At 51.4% G+C, this 15,282-nt stretch overlaps 1 protein-coding gene across 1 annotated transcript; it reads right to left on the bottom strand.

Annotated features, from left to right (window-relative positions):
- Positions 1-13,357: 13,357 nt before the first annotated feature.
- On the bottom strand, positions 13,358-14,760 carry DIRAS3 (DIRAS family GTPase 3). The gene is made up of 2 exons (XM_074908056.1): positions 14,505-14,760; positions 13,358-14,252 (listed from the first exon to the last, which is right to left on the bottom strand). Exon 2 carries the CDS (start codon positions 14,171-14,173, stop codon positions 13,577-13,579), a length of 597 nt encoding a protein of 198 aa, XP_074764157.1. The 5' UTR covers positions 14,174-14,252; positions 14,505-14,760; the 3' UTR covers positions 13,358-13,576.
- Between the last annotated feature and the right edge of the window lie 522 nt (positions 14,761-15,282).

The raw sequence follows: 15,282 nt of genomic DNA, 5'->3' as shown, positions 1-15,282 counted from the left end.
AACCCGAATGGTTCTGTGTGATTCTGTTTCTCCTGAAGCTCCTTGGCTATGGGCAGCGATGCTGGGTTTGGACCCCCACCTCCCCCTCTTGCACCCAGCACCCAGCTGCTGCCGATGGCTCTCACCCACTCACCTTCCCTGCAAGGGACCGGGCACCGAGACCGGGAAAAAGGGAGGACAGGGAGGCAGCTGGGCGGGAGATAACACCCGTCCCGTGGTGGGGAGGGACAGGGAGGCCGCTGTGCTCAGCCAGCTGCACGCCGAGCGCGTCCCCGCGCCGCACCCCGAGCTGCACCTCGGCCCCGCAGCGGGTCCGAGAGCATCGGGAAAATCCCTGCCCACTCTTTGCCAGGGCCGTGTTTTGTCCGACGCCGAGGCAGCCCGGTTGTTGCTCCCCTTGGCACAGGCAGGTCTCCACGGACGACGCCAGCCCGTCTCTGCAGCCAGGGTTTATGAGAGGAGACGGTATCGCCATCCTGCTTGGCTCCTTTTTATTGTGTGTCTCCTGTTACGGCTTCGGGGCTGTAAAGCGTTGGAGGCACAGAAGGACATTGTCATGAGCTACGTCCCGCGCAAAAACCCCCAACAAACCCCAAACCCTTAGGAAAACTGTTAAAAGAGAACAAATTCCTTGTACAATGCCTAATTTCAAAAAGAGCAAGCCACTTTTCCCCAAGCTTCGCCACCAGCCAGCCAGGCCCCGGGAAGCAATGCCCTCTCGTGGGCTGAAGAAGCAGCTATCCACTAATTCAGTTCTAAGCGTGAGCTTAATTAACCAGAGTTAATTAACTACCTGTTGCCTCGCAGTGCAGCCTTCCTGGGCGAGCAGCCCCCAACCCGAGCAGCAGATTCTGTCAGGGGCTCCCAGCTCACCCCGGCCAGTTTGCCCTGCAGGGTTTGCATGCAGCCCTGAGGGAGGCCATGGGCAAGTGGGGGCCCTGCTGGGCGCTGTACTGGCATGGGAGGGATCTTGTGTGCACAGGAGCACATGCTGGGTGCACTGGGGCATGCACTGGGCACACTGGGTGCCCCGGAGAATGTGCTAGTCCCACTGGGAGGGCACACTGGGTGTGCAGTGGGCACACGGTGCACTGGAGAAGGCACTGGTCACACTGGGAGGACACACTGGGTGGCGTGGAGCATTGACGGGGCATGTTGGGTGCATTGGGGCATGGACTGGGCACACTGGGGCATGCACTGGGCACGGTGGGTACCGTCCATGCTGGGGCTCCCCCCTCCAGCACACCCTGCACCACGGCGTGGGCTCCCGTCTCCCTGGTTCGTCCCACAAAGGCTCCTTCTGCTTTATAGCCCCAATTCCCTGAAAAATAAATGCTGCCACTGAAACATTATGGGACAGGGGGAAGGTTAAAGGCAGTTTTTACAGTGGCATCATGACCGTTCGCAGCACCTCCGCGGCACCCGGCACTCTTAACTGCTTCCAGAGAAAGCGCGAGTTGCACCAGGTGACCGCGCGCGGGACCAGCCTTGCCCCTCCGACTCGGATCAATGGGACCATAAAACTTAAAGCGAGTTTGAACTTTGTGTTTTCTCCATTAAACTTTTATTTTCCTTTTCAGCAGGGGCTGGATAAAGACTCAGCAAGAGGAGATCTCTTGACTTCCCTTCCTTTTTTTCTGTCCCAGACGTAAAAACAAAGGCTGTCTCACCGTTGTCTGAAGTCAGGACTGACTTCTTCAGATCTGTGGTGATACAAGCACAGTTTTTCCTTTCTCCTCCAAACACAAATATATATATATATGTTTATTATTATTAGCACGTATCAGAAGAGTGTATTAAGCCTAGATCAGAGTGCCCACACTATTAAAGAGTCTTTGCTTCAAGGGTTTAACTGCTTCCCACCTTTTGTCCGTCCGGAAGGACCAGGGGAGAAGCGGGGAGATGAAATGACTTTCCCAAGGACAGGACACAGAGCAGCGGCCACAACTGCTTCAAAGAAAACGGTGAAAACCTTCCCTGCAGCCAGGCCAGCGGCGCAGCACCCCCGAGCCCATCATCCTGCCTCAACCTTGCCCTTCTGACCACAGACACACACAGGGAAGGTGACACAAAGCAACTCTTTGTTCTTGCTTTTCACACATCTTACACCTGTATTTCAACCTAGGCTATTGCAAATAACTTTTTTGTTATTTGATTCTTTTACTTTGCTCCCCCTAACCCACAGCAAAGTGCGTGAACATTGTTTTGAATGTGAGGTATTAGCAGCAGCCCACGCCTGTGGGATTCGGTGTGGTACCCAGGGTGTAATCCTGTCCACCATGATCGTTTATCTTTGCTGAACTCTCATTATTTCCCGCATAACAAGGTTTAGAGTTCAGCCAAAGGACATACTGCAATAACATAAACCTGGAGGACAGAAGATCTGGTCTCAGCGTGCACTTTGGCCATGCTGAAGCAAAGCCAGACTTCTTCCGCCTGTTTGACGCTGCTGCTCCTTTCTGCCTCAGATGCCCTGCAGCCTGCTCCAGGGATCACAGAATCCCAGAATCCCAGAACCATCAGGGTTGGAAAAGCCCTTGCAGCTCCTCCAGCCCAACCATGACCCTCCCCCTGACCGTTCCCAACTCCCCCAGATCCCTCAGCGCTGGCTCAGCCCGACTCTTCAACCCCTCCAGGGATCCCGGGGACTCCCCCCTGCCCTGGGCAGCCCATTCCAACGCCCAACAGCCCCTTCTGCACAGAAATCCTTCCTCAGAGCCAGCCTGACCCTGCCCTGGGCAGCTTGAGGCCATTCCCTCGGGGCCTGGCGCTGGGGCCTTGGCTCCAGAGACTCATCCCCCCTCTCTGCCCCCTCCTGGCAGGGAGTTGCAGAGGGCCAGGAGGTCTCCCCTCAGCCTCCTCTTCTCCAGACTGAACCCCCCCAGTTCCCTCAGAGTCAGTCTAAGATATGGAATAGTGGAGAAAATGCTGCAGCTCCAATGCATCGCCCACCAGGCATCACCAGTGCCCAAGGAGAGGGGCTCCCAAATGCCAGCACTCAGCAAAGCCCACTCCTGGGGACCGCCTGTCTCTCTCACGTGGCCATCCTAGAAAGGACACGCACCTTTTTGCCCCCCAAAATGGTTCCTCCTGCCCGGGGGAGGCTCTGAGTGCCCAGCCAAGAGCAGGCACTTGCCTGCTGGAGCCTGGTGCTGAGGGATGCTGCTGAGCAGCAGCGACCAGAGGATGCTCCCGGTGCCTCGGGGCACGGACGCTGAAAAATGATTGTATGTGCAACATACGGTGCACGACCGGCTCGACAGGAGGAACAGCAGCAGTTGCATAAATCTCTCCTTAAAGGCAATTAGTGGAGCTGCTGTTGGCAGGAGCATTGCAGGGAGCAAGGAGCTCGAATAATCCAGCTCTGGAGGTGAACATATCACCTCTTCCCTGCCCAGGAATGAGACACAGCACCTAATGCAACGCAGAGGCAGCAGACCTTGAAATGAAAAGCAGCGCGTGTTTGCAAGAGGCTAATAACTTCTGAGGTGCTCAGAGACGCCGCAAGCACGGCTGCAGTCACGGCAGGGGGGGACCGTGCAGCCCCACCGACAGCCTTGTGGAGAATCAGCATTAGCCTCACGCTCGCAGCGCGGGATGAGTGCTGCCCGAAGGTCAAGAGCGTCATCCCAGGGGGAGGGATGCACATAGAGAAACAAAGTGATTTTTTTTTCCATCCGTTTGACCAAAAGCCAACCCTATGCTGCAGGCTGCCAGCAGCAGGGCTGCCCTCTCTGAGGACAAAGAAGCCGTTTCTCTCCAAGTCTGAGCCCCCCTGGCGCAAGCGTGGTGCTGGGCTGCCGAGCACTCACCCAGTGCCCGTGTCCGCAGTTGTATATAGTGGGCGTTTGTTCTAAAACTGACACTTCTTATGATGCATTTTGACTCTAAGCATTCATCCTTCTGTAACGGAAACTTATTTTGCCAGAAGAAATGTCAGCCAGGTGCCTCGCTCCAGCACTACCACAAGCAAAGATGCTTTCCTGAACCTGCACCTCAAAGTAAGGTGCTGGACATGCTAGCAGCAGCCAGCAAAAATCAAACACCGGTACCCTGCGTCAATTACCCAATTCTTTTGCAAGATGCCCAAAGAAGTCAAACGGGGGCCCAAGCTAGCCAAGCCCCCAGGCCCAACTGTAGCCCTTCTCCTGGCAGGGAGGATGGAGCTGGTAGGAGCCAGGCTAGAGCAGACAGAGCAGAAAAGCCGTTCTTAGCTTTTGCCCCTCCCTAGGAAATCCTCAAAACTGTGCCACAACTCCCACAAAAAAACCCAGTGTTTTTTTCCCCAGGATCTGTGCAGAATGTGAATTTTGACTTGGTGGCTCTGCTGAGCTTGTGTTTAACTAGAAATGCACAGAAAAATAGTCCTGAAAATAGCTGAGAGCAGGCGAGAGCACTGGTTGGGTGCTGGCACGGGGCGGAGGTGGCTGTCGTGTGTTTTGGGAGGGCGGTGGTCCCAGCTCTCCTCTGGGTTTAGCTCACTGGGCGCAGAGTCCAGAGTAATAGTTACAGACAGGTAGTTTCTAAATAAACGAGGCAGATGTGCACGGCCAGCAGCCGAGAACGGTTTTTCTCTAGAGCAGAAGAGTAATCAGATTCTGTGCAGACGCGTGGGGAAGGAGGACCGGAGGTAGGGCAGACAGTGCAGTTCATTGCCAGGGCAGCCATCCCTCCTCGCTCCTCCGGGCAGGGCTCAGAGCCCCCGGCTGGGACCGTGGGCCCCGCTTCTCCATCGCTGCCCCTGCCCCATCAACAGCCGCCGCTCCCTCCCGCGGTGGCCCCCGTGCCAGCTCCGTCCCAGCCACCCAGCACTGCGCTTGCTCTCCTGCATTCCCAGAGCAAAGCCTGAATTAATGAGCCAAAAAAACCCCCCCAAAAAATCAATATCTTGGCTGTTTTGTTGAATAGACTCTGCTAAAGGAGAAAGACCAAGAGCAAAATATTGCTGTTCATCTCTCCCAGCCAGTTCCAGCACAGAAAAGGGCAGGGGGTTCAGCCTGCGGGGAGGTGTCCAGGGAGGGGGCACCAGCACCTGCGATGCTTGGGGAGGAGGGTCAGAAAGGTCCCCCAGACCCTTCTGGCAGCACAAAGTGGATAAAGGGGCAGGACGCCCCAGCCAGCTACAGCGCTGCTGGAGAAGCAGCCAGAGCCCAGGCTCCCCTGGCTCTGCTACCTCTGCTTGCCCACCCGTGTCCCGAGTAGCCAGCCCTTAGCAATACGGTCTGAACCTTCCCTGTGCTTATTTTCCCTTAGCATTTATCATGTGTTTCTTTCACAAATGATGGAGTGTCTCATTAAAATCCCCATCCCTGGGCTGGCGGACCCGGCCTTCCCTGTCCAAAGGGAGTGTGTGTGATAAATTACCCCGTCCTGTGAGAAAACCACAACGTTTGACACCATGCGTGCAACTGGCACCATACCACAGACTGAAAACATGCACCGGCCCGAAACTCCCTGGTAGGGCTGTGACCTTCCCATGCTCCAGATAACTGAAATCCTCCAACCGATTACACCGCAACGTCGAATGTAATAAAAAAAATATCAAACACCCAATATCCTTCTGTTACGCATGACTCACATCATGGACAAACACCAGCCACACTTCAGCATCCTCTGTCTTGCATGTAAAGACTAATTTTTTGCCTAAAGAAGAACCTAACAAATCAGTGCCTGGAATTACGCCTGTGGGAAAGAGTAATTTCTTACAGTCAACAGAAATATTTTCCATTTTTGAACCACGTTCTGGCTAATCTTTCCAGATAATCAAGAAATCAGCCAATCTCCCCATTCCAGCTTGGCCAGCTGGTAAAGCATCTGACAGCAGAAATAGCTGAAACAATTTGAGCACAAACATCCCCTTTTTTATCCATTCTCTTCCCCTTTTGTGGGCTTTACTTTGTAGAAATGTCGTGTCAGGACTGCACAGGCACAGACCTACATCTTGCAGCTCCGGTGCGCTGTTCCTCGGAGTCAGAGGGAGCATATTCCGTTACTCCCTCGCCTCCATATTCATTTCAGCCGGCCCATATGGCCCTGCATAGGGCTGAGCATTTTGCAGAGGTAGGTTTTATCTTTTGGATAGGGTCTGCTCCATCCCAAATCCCTCTGAGGAGGGATTTTCGCTGCCTGGGTGGGAGCTGCTCATCCCTCACTCGCCGGGAGCCCACGAGCAGACTGAGGCAGATAATGGGATGCAGGGGTTGGAGAAAACCATGTAAAAACAAAGGAGAAACAACAACGTGGGAGAGAAGAGTCTTCATATCTCCATCCTTAGATATTTTTAGTCTGAAAAGCATAAATGCATCACTGAGATATAAAAAGAAAGCTCCCCGCTGGTCCCTGTGCTGGAGACTTCGGTGCGGTGCTCTGATCACTTCCCACCCCGGTCAGCCGCTCGCCCTGCGGCAGGGCGGGAGTGGGGCCTCGCGGGGGGGTGGGAGGGAAGGAAACAGCCCAGCACAGAATCCCAGAATCATCTAGGTTGGAAAAGACCTTGAAGATCATCCTGCCCAACCGCAGAATCCTCTAGCCTTCTCTGTTTGGGGAGTGGGGCCGCCGATCCTCGTGCTGCGGGAACAGCCTGGCTGCCGGCGGCAAACGACGACGCGTTCATCCATCCATCCCTTCTCTGTGGGCAACAAGAAACTTGTATTTACACACGGGCATGGCGCAGCGTCCGTGCATGAGCTTCTCAGATACTGATCCTTGAAAAAAACAGAATTACTCAGAAAAAAATCTGTCAGATCTGACTGATCTCCTCTGTTACCTGGGTGGAAAACCAGGATTCATTTTTAAAAGGGGAGTCGTCATCAAGATACATGTTATATCCTTGCCCGTGCTGTCATTCTGGGTAAAAAGGGGTCGCTTTTATTGTTCTCCACTGGGAGAAAAAGATTGTGGTTTCTACTGGCAGCCCTGCCTCTTGGTGTGGAGGATGCAATCACGCCATGGTGCTGCGTCACACCGACCGCGTCCTACGCCCCTCTCTCGTGTCAGAGGGGCTGCAGGAGGTACTTGTGGGCAGCCCACTCCTGCACTGCTGCAGGCTCAGCCCCGGCAGACACGGGCTGGGCAAAGCTCACCCAAAGGCTCTGCTGAGCACTCGGTGTTGATGTTTGCAGGATTCTGCCTATTTCTGACTGACAAACTGCAAACGCAAGAGCCATGCCTCTCCTGGGCAACCCGGAGCACGGCTGCACACTCGGGTTGCTCAGCCGTGGATATTGTTATGATGTTGACGTGGTTTATTTTAGCCTCACCTCCGGGTACAAACAGCTGTCACCGCAGAAGTGCCCTTGCCGAAAAGCAGAGGTGAAACGATAAGACTCTTGCCGGCGTTCCGGACTCAAGGCTTTTACTGCTGTGCTGCCCCGATGTTTTAGCACTGGGGCAGTGTTCAGGGGTGTAGGAAAACCACCTCCCGCTCGCTGGGGGAGACATCGCAGGCTCAGCTGGTGACACGCAGGGGTCTTGTCACGAATGTGTTAATAATATATCGTTATCAGTAAAATGTTTTAAATTGCGGTCATTAAAAATAGATCCGATGCCTTCTAGGAGGAGACAGTTTCCAGCTGGGAACACACACGTACTTTGCTCTGGAGTCACCATTGTATTTACTCACACCAGCAACGAGGTTACCTCTGCCTACAGCTGCTCGTGGAGGATCAAGTTTTCACTCACTGATTTGCCTAGATCCACATCTGCCGTCTCAAGTAGCTCAGACAAAAGCTGCAGACCTGCCTGGCCGTTTGGCGCAGAGGAACAGCCTAGAAGCGCAGGCTGGATTAATCCTGAGCATTAAGGACGGTGCGAGGGCTACACTGGCAAACCCTGCGGGCTGCGCAGCGCCGAACTCCCCCAGAGCCCCTAGAGCCAAAGGGACTGAGCACCTAAGCCACTTCAGCACTTCTGGGGAAAAGCTGCGCACAAGGAGAAATGAGTTTTGGTTGGTTTCAGCTTCTGATTCTTTGCCAGCACTTGCCCAAGTGCTTAATTTTTGCTGGAGATAAACAGAAGGAGTCACTCTCCAACAGATAGAGATCACGGCATTTACCTGAGCTAAATAAACACAGATACAGAATTGACCCTGAATAGCCTGAGAAAAATCCAGGTTTCTCCCGCAGCTGAGCCTCTGTGGGCACAACTCAGGACGCGTGGGCCTTGCCTGTCCCCAGGAGCACTAAGGATGCTGTCACACGCCAGGCTACGGCTCTCAGCTACCCGCTGGAGAGGGAAGGGCCCCGTCACCTCGTACCGTTTATCGATCCCTGGCGGCAGAGCTCACGGGAGGGCTCCCGGAGCAGCCGCCTTCCAGCAGATGGGCTGCGCCGGCCGCCTCCTCACGCCAAGTTCTCTGCACAGGCTGCCAAGAAGCGAGGGGCCACGGTGGGTGTGGGTCCCCCCACACCCCCCTTTTCCACCCAGCTAAGGGCTGGGGGGCAGCGGGGGGGTTGCAGGGGCAGTTAGGGAGGGTTGGGTTGGAAGACTGGTTCTGCGCTAAGCCAGGAAAACACAATCTCTTTGCCTCGTTCATTTCCCCTCTAATTTTCAGACTTTTGCATTATTAAATATATGTTCAAAAGGGGGGGAAAAGGAAACAATTAAGGGTAGCAGGGCTAGCCTAGCATGCGGCAATATCCATTAACTTGGAGGCTGCTCTGCCGCAACCAGCTTTAAGCGGTCTTTAGCGTTTTCACTAGCTCTTAGATGCTTTTGACGTACTTAATTTACGCCCCAGAAACTGTAGAAGATGGCAGATGATGATTAAGAAGCGCTTTTACTCTTCTAGAGTGCGCCGAGTACCTTGCAGCTACGGACCACGCATATAAAGCAATATTGCTTATTATTCAGAGCTGTTTGTTACATTAATCATGTGCCTACTTCGCTCTGGGAAGAGGAATTAGAATATGGCAATATTCTGTCTGCTTGTTTTTAAAATACATGTGTGGGTGGACACTCCAGCTACTGCTCACATTTTTCTCTTGTGAGTTGCAGGAGAGCTGTTCGTGATTCTCCTCCCTGGTATTTTCTCTTAACACTAATTTTGTTGGCCAGACTCAGGAAGGAAGCTGCCTCAAGCCAGTCGACAAGTGTTGCATGGAAATTATTACTAATTGACAAATGTTTGAATTTCTGGGTTGCAGAGGAAACCTTGGAACGGCTTTAAAATGAAAGGTCCTGTAATATTTTTCTTCCAGCAAAGCAGCAGAAGGCCTGCAGTGCTATTGTCTTTGTCCATTAAAACACTCCCGATTTGACACCTTTTGGCCTGAATATTGCTTAACAAGTTCTCAGAAATGCACTGCAGTGCTGTTTCTGAAAATTATTTGAGAGCTCTACAGCAGCAGAAAGCACGGCACTGATTTTTAAGAGCAAGATTTGAGCCAAGCTTTAAAGCACGTTTGGGATCCTGGAAGAGAGATCTAAGGAAAACCGGGGTTAATGCTCCACCCGGTCCACGTTGCTTCCAAATTAAAGCAGCTGCTTGCTGGAGAAACTGAAAGAGGGGGTTAAATTAGTGTTGGAAATACATACCTAGCTGGTCAGAGCTAGGAATTGCCAGTCCTCGTTAAGTCCTGAGAGAGAGGGTAGCGAGTAAATGCAGTGACTTTGCTTGAAATGTCTCAGCCTTCACCCAGCCACCCAGGCTACCGACAGGGCTCACGATTCCTTCAGGACATTGCACGGAGGATTTTTACAGTCACCTGCGTTCACCTCGTGATCCTGGAAAGACGTTACGGAGGCATCAACAGCGAGTCAACAAGTTGTATCAGTGTCTCCCATGAGCTTGTCTCACCACATCTGAACTTGCGAAGAACATTTCAGAAAAACGGCAAGTTCTGGGATTGACTTAGGAGAGGGAAGGGGAAAAAAAAAAAAAAAAAAAAAAAAAGGAGAGAAAAACAACCAACTTGGGAAACATTGAGTTACCATTCTGCTCGCCAGATAGGAACAGTGTGTCAAGGCATGTCTCCAAGCTGAAAAGTTTACAGGATGCATGAATAGCTCCATAAAAAAACATGTTGTCACTGTCTTTCATCAGCATACCTTCTGCTTTTTTCTTTTAAAAAAACAGATCTGTTCACTTTTTAAAGCTGCACTTATTCAAAAAAGGCTAAAGCATTTCTAACATATACTCCTTATGCTACAAAACACTTTAATCCTTGAAGAAAAATCATTATTCCTTTAATTCAGCAAAATGCTGCTTCACGAGAAAGAAAACTTAAGCATGTGTGCAATAAACTCCTCAGAGGCTATCTGCAAGAGGCACATAGTACTTCAAGTACAGTTTTAGCAAAAACTTACCCATTGGTCCCTAAAAACAACGGATCTTCAGCTGTTCTCCAGTTAGTCTGAGGCCTGTAATTCTACAGCTATGCCACTGCTCCAGAGTAACGACGTTGGCCCAAGGCTACTGGCTGTAAGAGAGCAAGAGGAACGATGCCACCATCTCTCCCGGCACACAGGAACCCACCAGCGCCGCGTGCCGAGGAAGCAGACCCGAATACAAGGTTTAGGGAGTAAAATCCATTTACAAATGGAACGTGGACGCTGTTTTGTAACGGTTAACAGGCGTCCCCAAGCGAGATGGTATTTTTCACTCTGTTACTAACTATAGTCATTCTCTACATAGCTCCCTGGAAGATTGTCAAGATATTGCCCTGTAATTTAGATTTGTATGGAACTTTTAATAGCCAACATCTTGACAGGCATCGGTTCAATGAAAATAAATTTCCCTTCTTGTAAGAATAATAGATTACACACACACACACACACACAGATAAATCAGACTAGTTCGGTTTGTATGGAAACAAATACAATTATATAATTTATTTATTAATACAGTTTTAATTTACATACAATTGATCTAGCACACCCAAAACGTAGATTATTTACACAGCATGAAAGGTAGCTGCACCAGGTGTTGCTTGTTCCCAGCCTGCTCCAGGCTCCTAGGCTGGGACTTGGGGGGCCCAATGCCCCCACCACCACCTTCCTGCCTCCCCCGAGGCACCCCAGCATCTCCCCCCAAGCCCCTCCACGGCCCACGCAGTCCTGTGGGACCTCTTCTCGCAGCCGCCGAGGCGGTGTGGGGGATCTGCCAGAGATTCTCCCAGGTGCAGGAGGGATTGAGCCCGTTTTGTCCCCATGAGTTGTCCCCCGTGAGCTCCATCCCTACCACACGCAGGGAAAACACCGCAGCGCTAATGACACATTACAGAACATCTTGGCTCTGTGAATAATTGCAGATACACGCTGCCCTGCCTTTGCACAGGCATCTCCACGAAGGCAGTGGGAGTTGCAGAGACATTATTAGGTCTCATGACATTTTAAAAAGGATTCAATATAAAATGTCTTATAGGGGTTTCAAAGGCTGGAATGGAACCGAAAGTCTTTGCAATAATAATTGCCAGATGCTAAAAACGACCCACAGAGAAGCATTGCATAATTGCTTGGAAATGAAAGAACAGAGAGATCAAAGTTCATGCGCAAAGTTAGAGAGGAAAAAGCCCGAGTTATTTTCGAGCCAAGCCATTACGGGTGCTTCTACCTCTGCCCTTCAGCTTGACTCACCCCTGACTGCAACAGCGAAGGTGACACACAGCAGGGGCACAGAGGACTACACCTGTCAGCACCACAGGTCCGGCGCAGGAAGCTTGTGGGATATCATCTCCAGGAGGAAAAATCAGGCACAGAGCCTTTGTATCAGCTCGGCAAATCCACGCTTTATTTTGGCAAGTAAGCGTGACACTTCAGTTGGCACCCAACGCTCATGCAGAACTCGCCTGGGTTCCTGAAATCATAATGAGTAAGATTTTCTGCTCAATCAAATGGTGTGAGGGCTCCAGCTGTAACTGAGGCAAACTCCCCTGGCACACACGGAGCCACCGACCCCTCGTGTTTGTGTGGGAACAGCCTGAGGAGGCTGGAAAAGCAGCTCACGGACAGACACGGGAGACAACGGAGCATAACGAGTCAGCACTGAGTGTAAGAGTTGTTCAAATATGAGAGATATTAACATGGACACAAACCTCAGGGCTCCGTGTATGAGTCTGCAACACATGAACAAACAATGGCTGAGAGAACAGGCCCTTCTCTAGCATCTTACGTAGAAAACCAGCAGTTATTAATCGACAAGAACGCTTTCAAACTAAGAAAGGGTGTGTACCTTCCAGCATCTCCTGTTCCGTATTTTGTTCGTCTTCAACAACAAAATCATTCCACTAGAAAAGTGCTATAAAAAGAAGCAATCCCTCTCTCCCCTGTCTCTTGCGTCAAGACTGTTGTTGTGTAAAAATCAAACCTACGGTGCAGTCCTGAGGTCCTTACAGTCTGCTGCTTGGACTAATACATACACAAAGTAGGAGATCTACAGCACAGGCTGACAGAGAATATTTGCACCGATTTTCTTGAAACCTTTCTCAACCACGCACTGCAGCTGAGGCTTATCACTTATCATGCTTGTCTCTTGTTAACAATAGCCAAAAAAAAAAAAAAAGCAGAAGGAAGGAGTCGAGATACACTAAGCCCAAGTCTCCAGTCCTTTGATTTGTGGGAAGTATCTGCTAAAAGTTGCCATCAGAGAGGAATTTGCTTTAAACATGCAGCTTCCAGGTGTAGATGTTTCTTCCTGAAGCAGCATCACCTGAATCGACTTGTCATAAGTCTCAACTAAAACCTGGGTAACGTGGATGAAATAAGGGGGGGGAGAAATATCTAAGAGAACTTGCAAGAGAAGATTGCAAAAGTAGCTTCATGCAAAACCAGACTTACAGTTGGGAAAGGAAAGGCAAGCTGCCAAGATAGCCATTGGTACTTACAAAAACCTGATTTCCTTCATGGAGGAGGCAGCTCTTGCTTAAGGATGCCAGGAATCACCCCTGGATTTGGAGCCAGAGGATGTGGAACCTCCTACCTTGGCAAACAGGGAAAGTCAGAGTAAAGGGGGGGAAAAAAGCAAACAGCTCGATTGTATGCAGGAATAGCTGTAATCACACACAGAACTGCCGAAGTCTCAGGAATTGCAAAGCACACAGGAAAACTTAACTTCTGCCATGGAAAAACTGCATCTCTGGTAGGCAAGCCGGTCTGTCTGCCAAAAATGTAAGCATCTGGAGCCACATCCATATTCATTTGCAATGCAAATGCCTAGCTTTGTTAAAGATCTGCTCCAGTCAGCAGATTCCTGAAAACAATTTTTGAAGTATACACATTATAGACAGTATGATGTCTTTTGAGCTAATAGGCTGGAAATACTTAAAAACTATCATGTACTCACAGGAATAGAGGTGCTTGTTTCTGACTGACATTTTTTCTCTTCCGTAAACTTCTTGCATTAAAAACTTCTAGTCACATGTAATTGCTAACATTGAACATTTATTTTTTTAAAAAAATAAACATGCAGAAAGTCATCCTCTTTAAAACCAACAGATAAAATAATCCGGTGGAGATTTTAGAGAAGAGCAGTAGCCCTATAAGGCATGGATTCATCTGAAACCTCCAGCAGAAACGTACTTTCTGTGGGAGTCCGCGCTCCGATTACACCATGCAGTGGTGCGAGTCCAGCCAAAGTCAATCACATCACGGAGCACTTGCCTTGCAGTTTATCTTTCTTTTTCTGCTGCTTGGATTTCTTTCCGTCCACCTGGAGACTGACAGTTCTCCTCTTCTCCAGATTCAAGAGCTCCTGGAAGAGCTCCTGCACGTTGTAGTTCATTTTGGCTGATGTCTCCATAAAGGAGCACTTCCACTTGCTGGCTAGAGCTTGCCCCTCGCTGGCATCCAGCTCCCTCTGGGTCTCGTCACTTTTGTTACCCACCAACATTATGGGGATTTTCTGGATGTCCCCTTTAATCTGACAAATCTGTTCAAAGATGGGCTGAAGATCTTCCATGGACTGCCTGCTGGTGACCGAGTACACCAAGATGAAAGCGTGCCCTTTGGATATAGACAGCCTCTGCATAGCAGGGAACTGATGGCTTCCCGTGGTGTCTGTAATCTGAAGGGTGCAGATGCTCTTATCGCAGCTGATTACCTGCCGGTACGTATCTTCGATTGTAGGGATATAGGTTTCCCTGAAAGTTCCCCTTACAAAACGAAGGACCAAGGAGCTTTTGCCAACCCCTGCTGCTCCGAACACAACCACCCTGTAATCATTGCTTTGTTCAGGCATGTTTGCTGCGCTGCGATGCAAGATTTTAACTGAAAAAGCCCGAGTTCTTCAAGTTTACACACCCCTATACAGAGGTGGCCTGCGGGGAAGGAAGAAGGGAGAGGGTAAAGGGAAAGAAAGAGGAGCAGGGGGAGAGAAAGAAAAAGAAATCGTTCACACCACCTCGGTAATTTTACGGTATGTTACTGAAATAAGCTATTAAATAAGTCACTCCCCCCGTTCTTTTTTCTTGCGCTAAAGAGGAATAAACCACTATTCCGCCCCCCCCCCCCGCCCGCTCCGCATACATCCCATGCAGACTGAACGTTATGAGAAGCGAAAAGGAATTCACCTGTAGCCATCAGCTCCACCGCCCAGCGAAACGAGCTTACGATCCCCCACCAGCCCTGGGGGAACCGTGCCACCGCCGGCCGGAGCCCCGCCGCTGCGGGCAGGCTGGGCTCGGCGCCTCCCTCCGCCTCCGCCGCCGGGCCTGCGGGAGCTCCCCCGCTCCCGCTCGGCTCCTGCGGGCAGGCAGCGCTCCCAGGGCTTTCTCTCCCTTCCTACAAGCTCCGTCCGCCCCCCCCGAGCGCGGCGGGAGGCGCCGGGCCGGGAGCGCCGGGCGCTGCGGCGGCCTCAGGGGGGGCGGGCGGCGGCTCCGCAGCGGGCGGTACCACCGGCCCGGGCCGCGGGCACCCGGCCGGCCTGCAAAAGCCCCCGAAAAATCCCTCCTTCCCCTCAAAAGCCTCATCAAAAGAAAGAATTAATCACCACCACCGCCTCAATCTGGTGGTTAAAGCTGCCGGAGCCAAGTTTCAGTGCTCCATCCCCCTAATTCCACACAAGTCTCTTCCCCCCCCCCCCCCCCCCCCCCATCGCACCTCCTTTAGCCCCCAGGCGTTGACAGGCTTTCACCCAGTCTGCATCCTCCCCAGCTCACATTTAAGGCTCATTTTCTTTTAACATTTAAAAACAGGGTCTGCTCTCCAGCCCCGTGAGGCAGCCCTGCAGCCCTCCACCCCGAGCACCCACCCAAGCTCTCAGGCTTATGGCCGCCAAGGTCCGCTCCTTTCACTTGGCTCCCTCACGCTGGCAGATAGAGTTGTATTTCACAATCACAGGTTGTGTTT

Source organism: Athene noctua, chromosome 5 (assembly GCF_965140245.1).
Source record: "Athene noctua chromosome 5, bAthNoc1.hap1.1, whole genome shotgun sequence".
NCBI lineage: Eukaryota > Metazoa > Chordata > Aves > Strigiformes > Strigidae > Athene > Athene noctua.
This window is presented reverse-complemented; position numbering and strand designations above follow the sequence as displayed.

What these genes read in the sequence shown, in the direction of transcription:
- DIRAS3 (XM_074908056.1), bottom strand. Translation starts at nt 14,173, where the DNA reads ATGCCTGAACAAAGCAATGATTACAGGGTGGTTGTGTTCGGAGCAGCA.